Raw genomic sequence first — 13,433 nt, forward strand, 5'->3', positions numbered from 1 at the left:
ACACACACACACACACACACACACACACACATACACACACACACTCTGTTGCAACACCTTCCAATCAGGACCTACAGGCCTCGTGGGGAAAAGCCTGGATGGTCTGGGTTTTAAGTTCTGCTTCTGCATTTGGCCTAGAACAACCAGCTGCTTCATGCCTCGGTTTTCTGAGCTGTGAGATAGTTTCTCCCTCCTTGCATCACTGTGCAAGTCGATCAAGTCTACAGTCGTGTGTCTATATGATGACGATAGATCAGGGCTGGCGGTTGCTACGTCTAGAGTCTCCTGACTCAATCTGTATTTTGCACTTACTCTTGATTTTCCAGAAACTCCTGTTCCTCAACCACTCCGTGGCCACCTGTGTCCCACCCTCCAGCCCACAAGGCTCCCAGACCTGGACATGCCCACCTCACTCTTCAGTCCAGACCTGCCTTTCACTGTAGGTCCAGATGGAGTCTCATTGCCTCTCCATATCTTCTCCAGGCTTTAAACTCCAATTACACTTATTTTCAATGTCATTCATTTGGCACTTAATGTACTGTATTGTTATCTATCTCCGTTATAAATACGCCCTGTCTTACCAGAGAGAAGAAAAGCTCCCGGTGCTGTGTCTCCTGCCTACAGTAGGTGCCCACAAGCGTTTGCTGATAATAATAATGATGTCCAGGAGAACATAAATCTTAAGCATGTTATTTGCTGAAGCCAATATAAAACCAGTCCCTTCTAACAGCCTTAATTCAATCGGGAGATGAACACAAGCAGAAAGAAGTGAAGTAACTCTCCATTTGAATAATATTTTATTTTAAAGGGTAAATATTAACATTCCCACCATCATTTAGTAGTCCTCTTCTGCTATTATTGGAAAGGAATAAATACAGCATTTAAACGTCTCTTATTCAAGGATATTGCCATTATTGTTTCTTATCTTATGCTACATATAAATTGAAAGTTATAACTCAACTGTTTTTTCTATCAAAGCAAATAATTTCTGTGACCCTTAAATGAAAACACTTGTGGAGATTTTGAATCAAATTTATAAGACCCAAGAAAGGGGCAGAGAGGCAGAAAAGAAGGAAAAAAAATAATAGAAAAAGTTAATGCTGGTCACAATAGAGCTGGAGAACATGAAAGAGACACTGACAGAGAGAAGGGGGAGGGATATGTCAAGATTCTGACAGCAAAGAACCTTCTGTTCCTTCTCTTGGGATCCCTGGGGTCTATGCACAGGCCCTGATGTAGCTGGGGTGTCAGAGATGGTCGTCTGCGTTAGAAATGGACTCTTCACTCTCGACTGGACAGGAAGTTCACTCTCAGCCCTTGACCCAAACAGCACTTTGCCTAAATAAATGTGTTCTGAGGAAATACATGCGTCATGAGGAGTCACAAAACCGGCTGTCCTAGTGCGACTCCCAAGCATCCAGGGTCAACGGTGACAACAGCTGTGTTTTCCCCTTCATTTTGTCAGCGTGATAGATGTGGGTGTTGGCAGGGAGCAGGGGGTGAGCAGAGAAGCTGGAGAATGGGCAGAGTCTGTAGTAGCTTGGATGTTAAAACCAAGAGGGAGACTGGTATGATTTGGAAATAAAGCAGCAAGCAGAACATCAAAGCAGACAAAGGGCATCGTGAGCTACATTAAGAATGTATGTCTTCATCCTGTGAGAAACTGGAAGGTTTCGAAGGAGTTTTGAATGAATCCGTGAAATCATTCGATTAGGCGTTTTTGAGAAGCTCGCTCTCCCTTGCAAAGAGAACATTGGGGAGAAAGCATACCAGCAAGGCGACCACATTTTATTCGGCTGTTGCTCACTTCTGTGGACACCTGTCCACCTCCTGTGGGTCGCACACTGTTCCAAGCAGTGGATCTCGACCTAAACAAAAATCCTTGTTTTCACAGAGCTTGCAATGTTGACAAGGGAAGAGAAGAAGTCAGTAAGTCAGTAAGCAAACACTATTGTGGGGGAAACACAAGACAGAAAAGGAAGGTCCAGGAAAGAGTCAGTCCCAGTTTTATTGAGGAAGTTACAGGGAAAAATAAATTACCGAGAGGATGACCTGAGGGCAAATATCTGAAGGAATACAAAGATCAGCCAGGCAGATGACCTGGGACGGAGCAGCCCAGGTAGAGGAACCCCAGAACCAAGGTTCAGGGGCAGGAGCTTGTGGGGTTTTGGAGTAGTAAGACAGCAAGGAGGCCCACGTGCAGTGGTGAGGCGTGGACCAGCAGGAGAGAAATGAGAGATGAGGTCAGAAATAACAGAAGGAGCCTGATTAAAGCCTGACCCGATATCAGGCTTTGTGAAATGTCTGAGTCAGTTGGGAAGCCATGGGTGTCTTCTAGGCAGAGGGTCACTGTGACCACTGTATGAAAACAGTATGGCAGAGACCGGAGACAGATTGAGCCAGAAAGGAAGAGGAGGCTGGGTTAAGAAAAACAAGTCGTTTAGAGTGACAACTACCATAATCATCCAAAGACTTGGATAGGACTCAGATAAGGCTGATCATGGCAAGGTTCAGGGTCCATTTGTAGATAGACAGAGGGTTTCCTAACAGGAATGCAGGTCATGGAGAATTAATGGAAGAAAAGGGCAAAGTTCATGGTAAGAATATCTAGAAGCCTGAAGTACGTGACTCCTTGCCAAAATGTATGAGGCTGGAATAGGCTGCTCTCTGAGAGAGATCAAGGTTGTGTTTGTCCATGTTCTGCTCACTATTGGGTGGACAGGGGGTGGAATGGGTCAGGGATTCAAGACAGAAGTGTGTTGGAGGTGTACAAACTTGGGTTCCAAGTACCTTAATCAAACCTAAGACTGAATAGGTTTACCATCCAACTATGTGTGAGTGGGAAAGAGACGGTGAAGGATGGCTTGTTGGGGGCTGTAAACATAAGTTTCTCCAAAAATGAGGAGGAAAGAGCAAAAAAGAAAATCCAAGAGTGCCTTCTGGGAGCCAGGGGTAGAGCTCAGATCCCGAGAAGCACAATTCTGTGTCCAGTGCCCCTCCAGAGGTTATAGGGACCAAAGCAAGAGCAGCCCCAGAAGATGGAGAGGTGAATGGAGGGTCACATGGGTGTGGAAGGCGTTTGGCACATGTGCACATCTCTCCTAGGAGCAACGTGGCTGCTGAGGTGGAGAATGGATGAATTCAAGGGGCTGAAAATCAACCATGTTTGGTAGAAATGCTCTAAGCAAAAGGATCTGAACCAAGATGTGTGGGTAAATGTCAGTGAATTTCATGCAGGGAAAAAAATAGAAAATGTAATTAATTCTTGATTATGCTCACAAAGGTTTGTTTCAACTCTGGAACATAGTGCTACATTTTAAGTGGTGTATGTAATGCTAGACTATTCAAAGGGTAACATTGACAAGGCTGTGTGTATGTGTGTGTGCATGTGTGTGCATGTGTGTGTGTGTGTGTGTGTGTGTGAAAATGTTCTTTCTAGATGGTTGGGAATGACAAGGTTTTGTTTTTTTTTTAAGTTCTCAGTTTTGATGAACATGTTTTACCTTACAACATAAAATCAAGGTATTCTTCCTGTTCCTCTAGACAGAAAATGAAAAAGAGGCAACAAAGAATCTGTTAAGTGATATGTGATTGGTCAAACTCTTGTTAGAGACTTTCTGCCCCATTTTGAAGCTCTGAGTTGTCCAATGCTTTTAAGAGTATGAAATTTTCCAATTGGAGTTTAAAAACTTGAGGTGACATACTGATGTCTTTTAAAACTCCAAAATAAGAAATAAAAAGTTTTGCATCCTATGAAAATTAGCAAAAAGTAGGACCTAGATTGTTGCATACTATTTGTCATGTCTGCAATGAAGCAAGGAGAAAAAAGAAAAAGTCAAAGCAGCAAAGTGAATTGTCACTGGGAAGACGTCAGGGCCTGGGACCTGCATCTTTTCCTTCAATTTACATTTGATGAGTCTCTAACCCAGGAGAAAATCCATTACTTTCTTTTCCTGGTCTCCATGAGGCTACCTCAAAATCCCATGTATTTATCTTTTGCTAAGTATGTTTCTTTTTAAAACCGGATGTTCATGATTCTTTGACAGTTTACTGATGGAGTGTGACCTTCGCTGAACTCTGCATTTGTTTTTTTATTTCACACACTAGTGTTCTCGGGGCCTAAGGCACCTCCGTGGTACAATGTATGATACAGTATATAAGATAGTCAATATGTGATATCATACATCATCCATAGCATGTCTGGTCTCATTCCCAGCTTCCAGGCACAATGCCAACTCGGAATATCGATAGCACTGTGTCTTCAGCTTTGTGATAATGAGTTGTTGGGGGGTGATAAACGTGTGTGAGACCAAGTGTGTTAACCCTGGTAGAACCCTGGGTTCTTGGATGATGACGGGGGAAGCAGCCTCGAGAGCAGAGGAAGTGACATGGAAATGAAAGCTGGAGCAGAGAGCTCACTGGGCTTCTTCTCCTGTTCTTCCTTAGGAAGCTTGCAGATTCGGTACAACCTGGGAGGCACCCGAGAGCCATATAATGCTGATGTGGACCACAGGAACATGGCCAATGGACAGCCCCACAGCGTCAACATCACCCGTCAGGAGAGGACCATAACACTCAAGGTACTACGCGTGTGGGCGATGGATACACATGTAGTAACAATATATTGTGGTATCATCTCTATGCTCTGCGGTACTTGGCCAATGGTTTTCTTTCAGAGAAAGAATAATGATTATCTTTTTACTACACAGGCTTAAGCAGTGGAGAAAAAAATACACATAGTTGACAGCTGTCCCTCAATGTGTGTGTTTGTGTATAAACACAGATGTACATATATGTGTGTGTATATATATGTATGCAAGTATATGTATATACATGTATACGTGTAAGTATGTATATGCATGCATGTGTGTATATACACAGATATATGTATATATACAATATATATGTATATATATATACACATATATACATGGGAATTTATCCCAGGATGTCCTGGGAACACCAAAATATGAGGAGGCTCAAATTCCTTATACAAATTTGCATAGTATTTCATATGCATCCACATTCTTTAAATCACCTCTAGAAGACTTATTATAGCTGAACAAGATAAATGCTATGTAAACAGTTGCCATGCCATATGATGTGTGGAATATGCTCAGTACTGGTGTAATTTTATTTTCAACTATTCTGTGTGTGTGCGTGTGTGTGCACACACACGCAGGTGCCAGTACTAGGGCTTAAACTCAGAGTCCTGCACTCTACCTTTTTCACTCAAGCCTAGAACTCTACCAATTGAACTGTACCTCCATTTCCAGCTTTTTGCTGGTTCATAGGAGATCAGAGTCTCCCCAGTTTGCCTGTCCAGGCTAGCTTTGAGCTGTGATCCTCAGATCTCAGTCTCCTGAGACGCTAAGATTACCGATGTGAGCCAAGGCACCTGGCTTTACATATTCTTGATCTATATTTGGCTGACTCCAAAGCTGCAGAGCCTGTCTATACAGCGGGTCAACTGCAATTCTCACATGAAAGGCCATGGCGAGGTTGATGGTGAATAAACCTTTTAGGGAGACGCAGAACGAATATTTCTGTTGGATATCCTTGATGGCTTTCTCCTTTGAACCCTTCTCCCATTCGGGTATCTATCAGGCCCCAGTGTTTCCCAGCAAAGGTTATTTGGGTTGATCTGACCTGCTTCCTTCCTCACTCCAAGAACAGTATGAATAACTGCATGCGTCTTCTTCTGCAAAGGCTTTGCCTTAAAAAAATAAATAAATAACATTCTTCCAAAATGCAGGCTTTCCTTCAAAAATTTCACACTCAGCTCTAGACTTTCCACACACAACAGGATGGCTTTCCTTATGACACCTGGGTTTTATTTCCAGTTCGTTTACTGTCCTTACCCCCACCACCATATATATACATATTCCTTTTTACAATGGAGAAGCCAGCCTAGGAGACACCATGAATAAAACACAGCATAAGGAGGTCTCCCTGGGAACTAGGCCAAAAGATGAAGGAGGGAGCTGTCACCACATGCCCTAGGAGGAGTTGGAAATAGATACCTGTCAGGGCCGGGCACAGCAGGAGGAGGCTGCGTTGTCAGGAAGTGGAGCGGTGTTTGGTAGGGGCTCTGCAGCCCCTCCGACCTCATTTGGATTCGGCTGCTGATGGGCAAGAGCCCCATCTCCGCTGAGCACTGGTGGTTGTCAAATTCATGAGTTGAAGGGGAACTTGCACGTGGCGCCTGGCTGTCAGGGCTAGAGAGCATTTGAAGGGGAGGTCTTCCCTAGGAAAATGGCGACGTGCCATTCCTTCCTGACCTGCTGTCCTGCAAACGTGACCTAGGTGAGACGGTCACACGGTGGCTGACAGAGGCCCCGGGCCTAGCTCCTGGCGCCTCTTTGAAGTACTGTGCATTTTTCACTGAGCAGATCAGACCAGTCTTTACCCACGGCACAAGCTTTGTTCTGAGGAGCCAGCAAGTCTACACACAGATGGTTTCATGCCATTTTATGGGGAATATGTTCATTGGTATTAATTAGGCATTCTCCTATTTTAAACCACCCGATCTGGCACCTCTTTTACAGAAAGTGACTTATCTTTGCCATTTCTCAATTACAAAAATCATACTAAAAGTTTAGAAGAAACTAATCAATGAGCCTTAAAGACACAGCACCGCCCTGGAATGCAGTAGGTTTAACTGCCCTCTGCCACCATGAGAGATCAGCCTAAAGAAAGGGATGGAGGCCTAGAGGGCACAATTTAAGAAACTTGGGACTTTATTTTTAATTGTGAAAATACTGTACAGAGGGGTTACAATTACATGGGCAAGACAAAGAGTACATTTCTTATCAAGCGTTGTAGCCTCCTCCTTTGTTTCTCCTTCCCATCCTCCCCCAGCCTCCCCACCCAATCCTCCTCCCCCCACCCCCCCAACCAATTCTCCCCCCCCCTCTCCCCACCAAGGTTGTAAAGTTTGTTTTTGACATAACAACTTGTACATCTCATTGTTGCAATGGGTCCACCTGTATCCCTATTTAAATGATTTGAAACTTGGGACTTTTGAGTCGTAGATAAAGATGTGTGAGAAGCCAGAGAACTGCAGGAAACACAGAAGGCAGAAAATGGAGGGGTTGGGGGGGTAGAAGGGACTGGCTCTAGTGTGCTAGGTTCTTTTATCCGCAAATGTCAAAGATCTAATTTGTTGGAACAAAAAATTGGAGGAGTAGCCAGGCACTGGTGGTTCACGCTTGTCATCCTAGCTACTCAGGAGGCTGAGATCTGAGGATCAGGGTTCAAAGCCAGACCAGGCAGGAAAGTCTGTGAGACTCTTATCTCCAATGAACCACCAGAAAACCGGAAGTGGTGCTGTGGCTCAAGTGGTAGAGCTCTAGCCTTGAGCTGAAGAGCTGAGGGACAGCGCCCAGGCCCAGAGTTCAAGCCCCACAACCAACCCCCCCCAAAAAAAGGAGGGAGTAAAGGCATATCAATTCTTCAGGAATTATAGAATTTACGAAACAGAAAACCAAAATGCTGGGAGATAATCCAGATTCAGGGAAGGAAGATTAAAACTATGGACTAAAATACCATTAGACCAGTGCCTACCTGCCTACCCCCTTTCCTTCTGCTCCTCTCTCCTCTCCTCGTTCTTCTTCTCTACTTTCTCCCATTTCTTCCCTTCCTTGTCCACCCACTCTCCCACTCTGTCCTCCCTCACCTTTCCACCTCTCCACCTCTCTCTGAGTCTCAGACTAATCCTCTCTTACCACAGCTCTACCTCATCCACAGCACAGTCACAATCACTGCAGTCCTGGGTTCATGGCTTCCCCATTTTGCTGCCAAAGAAAGGCAGCTACTTTCCTCCTATTTTGAACCCCAGAGAATCTCTAATTGTCCTAGCTCGGACTCTCAGGCTGGGGTCATGAGCTCACCCTTGGGGGTAAGGAGAATCAATGACCACAGGGGTCCACGGTCCCCCATGGAATCCTAGCTGTCACAGGGGGAGCTGGGGCATCTTCCCCAAAAGATCTAGAGGAAGGAGGGAGGTGCAATGGGCGTGGCCAGGGGCGAGGCCCCAGCTGACAATGAAGAGGACAGATGTGGAGCAGGTGTGGGAAGCCTCCTAACAACAAGGAAGGCACCGCACATAGAACTGGCACCCACAGGGGCTGGGAAGCCCCACCCACCTCTCCTGACATCAGATGTGGTGTGGTGGCACTGAATCTGTGGGTGGGTTTGGAGAACTGACTTGAGCTCTACTGGGAAAGCCTTCCAGTGTGGGGAACATGGTCTCTCCTGGTCCAGTCACTCCCCGCCGACGCCCACCCCCTCCTCCCAGCAGCCCTGCCTTTTTGTGAGAGAAGGAGGAATCAATGGGAAGTGGTGAAAGAAGAAAACCTAGGAGTCCTTTTCCCAAACACTGGCTCCCCTGGAAAGACGCTGAGCCCTGAACCTTGCTTTCTCTCAAGCCAGGAGGCCGTATAGAGCCCCCACAGTAATTCTGTTAGAACCACAAAAGCATCTTTTCCTTACCACAGTCTCCAAATCCATCTTGAGATGTTCTACAACCTTAGCAAGGTGTGCAAAGAGATAAGACATTCGCAAGTGATTATTTCTGGCAAAGGGGATTATAGATGTCTCTATGTCCCCTAGAGTTTTCCATGTTGCCCCGTCTTCCAGAAGCATGGGAAGCTTTTTTATACTTGAACAAAAGTGTGAAATGTGCAAGCATCCTCAACCTCTTCTGTCGCCTCCCCCCCACGTACAATAAAACATAATGGCAGTGATACTTAAATAATATTGGATTAAAGTTGGCTTCCAAGTTGAGATGTATTAGAGTTGAGGTGAACTTTGAGGCATGTGCTTGTTCAAACATCATAGAATTCAGATCTTGACCAATGTGTGTGGTGTTGGAAGCATCAGGTCTACTTTCCTAGCTGAGTTTGGCTAAAGTCCACATCAAATTAATTTGCATTCCCTGGACACGCAGGGACTAAAATGGTGCAGAGCGCTTGAGGGAAATTGACCTTGGATGAAACATTTACTGCCAAGAACTAAAGTGTCTGATCTCCCTGTCGATAATGAAGAACTGGCACTAGCTGTTCGCAGATAACCAAAAAAGCAGAACCCACACAAGGCCCCATGTGGCGTCCTTTATGAAAACTCCCAGTTGCACCAGAAATAATGGCTTACGGCTTAATATCACAATGTAAACAAACCTGCAGCGGGCAGAGAGGCTCTCAAAGAGTCTACACACGATGAGAAATCCGGCCAATTAGCAGGAACCCAAGACCAGACATTACAGCCGCCAACATGCCCCTTCTGCTTTCTCTCCTTGCTGCCTGCCACCTGCGAGAGTTTCCTTCCTACTTCCTTGCCTTTCTTTCTCTCCAGCCTCACTGGGAAAGTGCAGAGAATGAAACAGAGGGATAAAGACCAGCCCACAAAGTCCGACCCTGAGGAAGTGGCGCTGTGGCTCAAGCAGGAGAGTGCTCGCCTTGAGCTGAAGAGCTCAGGGACAGTGCCCAGGCCCAGAGTTCAAGCCCCACGACCGACAAAAAACAAGTCTGACCCCGAGCAAGGGGAACACAGAGTGACATTATTCAGATTCTAAGCCCTTACCCACCTGCACAGACAGACTTAGGACCCCAGAGACAGACAGCCCTAAATATACCTGACAATGCACCAAGACTTCCAGAGCTATTACATTCCCTCTGTTGATACCACGACTGACCCAGAAAACTGTCCCCCTCCACCCCAGCATGGCCCATGTAGGTCACCCCATGTCCATGACACCAGCTCAAGCATGCAGAGGGCATCCTCCATTCCAGTACTGCACCGAGCACTGTATCTACATGTGCTCCTCCCATTCTCCCTCAGCCTTATGAGGTGTGAACCCCATCCCTGTCTTAGAGAGGTTGAAACTAAAGCTCTGACTCTGTGATGTGACTCACCCGGGGTTCAAAGCAAGGAGCAGCAAAGCCAAGCATAGGTGAACCTGGGTCTACCCAGAGTACATGGGAGGGCGGGCACAACCTATGGACACTAGGTCTCTCCAGCGGGTAAGGCACCGGAGGGCATTCTCATTGTGACACCATAGCCTGATCTATGCAAAGACCCAAAAAAGTCATGAAAACATAAACTCACGCGTCCACCGCCTACACATGGCAGAGTGTGACATGTGGCTGTATTTCTTCTGATTTTTTTAACCCAGGGATAGTTGAAGGTTCTTCATCCTCCCCGTTGCAGTCTTGGAAGGACAGCAGCAATGCCTTCCCCGGGGCAGCAGGAAATGTGGTTTTCCCACCAGGTTCCTGATGTAACATGTTCTTACAAGAACTGGGCTTCACTTTAAAATGGAATTCTGCCCAGAGAGGGGTGGGGTGCAGTGGGGTGCGGTGGGATAAATGGGCGAGAGACAAGATGATAGTCTGACCTACTCCAAAATTTAAACTAACTAGAAAAAAAATGAGTAAACTCCATGCCCTCTCTCTACATAAGTACGATCTAGTTGTTCTGTGTCATTACTGGGACTGGAACTTCAGGCTTAGAGGCTGTCCCTTAGCTCTTTTGCTCAAGGTTAGTACTCTCCCACCTGAACCACATTTCTACTTCCAGCTTTTTTCTGGATAATTAGAGATAGGAATCCCATGGACTCCAGGCTGGCTTGAAACTGAGATCCTCAGGTCTCAGCCTCCTGAGGAGTTAGGGTTACAGATTCGAGACACCGGCGCCAGGCCTATCACCTATGTTTGCATCTTGATGGAAGTTAGACCGCAGGGAGCTCAAGGATCCGTCCTCTGGCACAAATACTCAGAATCCATGTTCTCTCCAAATCAGTGGAACAGATGGTAGCCATGTGTCATGTTGGCTTTCATCTAACTGGAGAGCCACCCTCTCTTTGCCAAAACGAAGTTAACTCATATTCTGCAAGCAGAATAAGACCTTCCTGAACCATTATGTCTGAGTCCTAAGGAACAAATGATGAGCAAATGACCAGATTCTTATACCACAAAGAATACAACCATGATTATTCTCACTGGGAATTTTCAGAACAAATGGCAAGAAGAGAATTACTGGATTCTATTTTTTAAACTAAAATCAAGATGATAACTTATTGCCTAATGATATCAGAACTTCAGCCAGATTGTATAAAGATAGTTACCTCCATGGCAAATTGGGTTGTGTATTAAATATCAATCCCAAATACTGTCAAAAAGCGTGCTTAAAACATCTGTAGCAACTACTTTGTGCTAAATGCTAAGGACAGAGGGAAAGTTACAAACATTAGCATAATGGTTGTGGGAACAAATGAACTGCAAAATCTCAATGGCTTACCCCATAAAAATCTATCAAATATAATGAGTCTTGGAAGCATTGCCATTAGCCCCACCTCCTCTATCTTTGGCAATAGGGAGAGGCTTGTGATTGGGCCAGATTCCTGTCCATTATCCTCCTAGTCCTCCAGGCTCCACCTCCAGGAGGTTCTACCTTGTCATTAACCTGTCATAGCCACCACTGAATCAATTCAGCACATGCACAGTGATTACACATTGCTCACAGCCAGATGGCTCCCTGTAGATACAAATTGCACTGGGTTTTGTTCTCCCTTGTTTTGTTTTAGTTTAAAATGGCTAAGGTTTTGGTAGCATGGGCCTGCAGTTTCTTTGCCAATACATTCCCCTTAAAATAGCGGCTCACACCTGTCATCCTAGCTACTTCAGAGGTTGAGATCTGAGGATCACAGTTCAAAACCAGCCCGGGAAAGAAAGTTCATGAGACTCTGATCACCAATGAACCACCAGAAAATCAGAAGTGGCACTGTAGCTCAAAGTGATAGAGTGTTAGCTTTGAGCAGAAGAGCTCAGGGACAGTGTCCAGGCCCTGAGTTCAAGCCCCATGACTGACCAAAAAACCCCTCCAGTTTCCTGTGCCTGTGACTACAACCTATGCTCATCCCTAGACTTGAGTCTTGGACCTATGTAAACCTCAATTCCTGTTGCCCATGATTCTCTTTCAAGGCGAGGACAGCTACCAACCATGAGACCTTGCCACAAATGGCTTGATGGGAAAAAAACGATCCTTTACTCATGGGCTAAGTCATCTACTGATCTGAGAAACCTTATATACCTTTGTCACTCAAAGCTTTTTGCAATTTGATTTCTCTTTATTATTATTATTATTATCTTTAAGTAGTTTACAAAGGAGGTGCCATTTAACGAAGCCGTTTGTGAATACAGTGTGTCCTGATCGATGTCACCCTTTCCAGCAGTCTCATCCACCGCTCTCCTCCCTCCCCCCACTCTTCTTAATTGTGTCGGATGTACACTGCATTTTCCCCTCCTCTCTTCACTTGGCCACCCTTTCCCCCTTGATCCCACCAAACCCCTTTCGAGTACCTTTTCCTGGTGTTTTGTTTTGTTCTAAGGATTTACACTATTGGAGACTCCCTAGGCTAAGGCTCTGTATGGCTGGACTTTGCTGGATTCTCTTTCATTGACATTTGGGAATGAGTCAATTCTTTCCTGACTGTATCTCTTCTTTGACATAATCAGCAGGAAGTGGCTAACACATGACCAGTCCGTCTCTTTCAGGGACTTACTCTGCTATCCAAGTGACATGAGGTGACAAGTTATAACGTATATCTAGTATATACATATATACTATTGATAATATATAAAGGTCTCTATTGTGGGAATGAGTACAGGAGTGTATTTATGCTGGAAGAGAGCATAGTACTAAACAAAAACAGTAAGAGCGTGAGTGAATATCTCTCCAGCCTAATCCTGCTTCCATCCATGGAGGGGAAAAGACCATCACTGGGGAAGCTGCAGTCAAAACCTTTACCTGGTTGGGCCTGGTGCTACCCAGCCACTCGGGAAGTGGAGTTAGGAGAATCATTGTCCAAAGTCAGCCCAGGCAAAAGCACAAGACCCTGTCTGGAAGAAAAACAAACTGAAAGCAAAAAGATTGGTCACGGAGCTCAGGTGAGAGAGCACAATGCATTCATGGGCAGGAGCATCTCGTGTAAGCTTTCTTCATGTGGAAAAGTATTCAGTTTCAAGTGATCTTGAAACAGGAGTCCTGTAACCTCTCTAGCCTCTCTAACCTAGAGAGGACTTCAGTAATCCAGTTACTCAGCACTCAAACATTTTCATACATATCCATCACCTCTCTCCCTATACAATGTATTAAGCATTGGGAACGGCTGGTGCTGCTGACCCATTACTCAGAAAACAAAGACCACAATGCTCAGATGGCTGCCAACAGCCCAGGGCTCATGAAGGTCAGGATCTTCTCCAGAGGCCAGGGCACTAGCCAGCTTTTCCAGTCACCTCTTTTTTTGGGGGAGGGGGATCTGGTCATGGGGCCTGAACTCTGGGCCTGGGCGCTGTCCCTCAGCTCTTCAGCTCAAGGCTAGCTACCACTTGAGCCACAGCACCACTTCCAGCTTTTTTCTTTTTGCTTATGTG

At 45.5% G+C, this 13,433-nt stretch overlaps 1 protein-coding gene across 1 annotated transcript in view; it reads left to right on the forward strand.

Annotated features, from left to right (window-relative positions):
* Cntnap2 (contactin associated protein-like 2) overlaps nt 1-13,433 on the forward strand; it is a 1,232,273-nt gene that overhangs the window by 1,106,520 nt on the left and 112,320 nt on the right. The window contains exon 21 of the mRNA XM_013021595.1: nt 4,447-4,580. Within this exon, the coding sequence (XP_012877049.1) occupies nt 4,447-4,580 (134 nt within the window). The remainder of the gene's footprint in view (nt 1-4,446; nt 4,581-13,433) is intronic.

Source organism: Dipodomys ordii, unplaced genomic scaffold, assembly GCF_000151885.1.
Source record: "Dipodomys ordii isolate 6190 unplaced genomic scaffold, Dord_2.0 Scaffold56, whole genome shotgun sequence".
Classification (NCBI taxonomy): Eukaryota; Metazoa; Chordata; class Mammalia; order Rodentia; family Heteromyidae; genus Dipodomys; species Dipodomys ordii.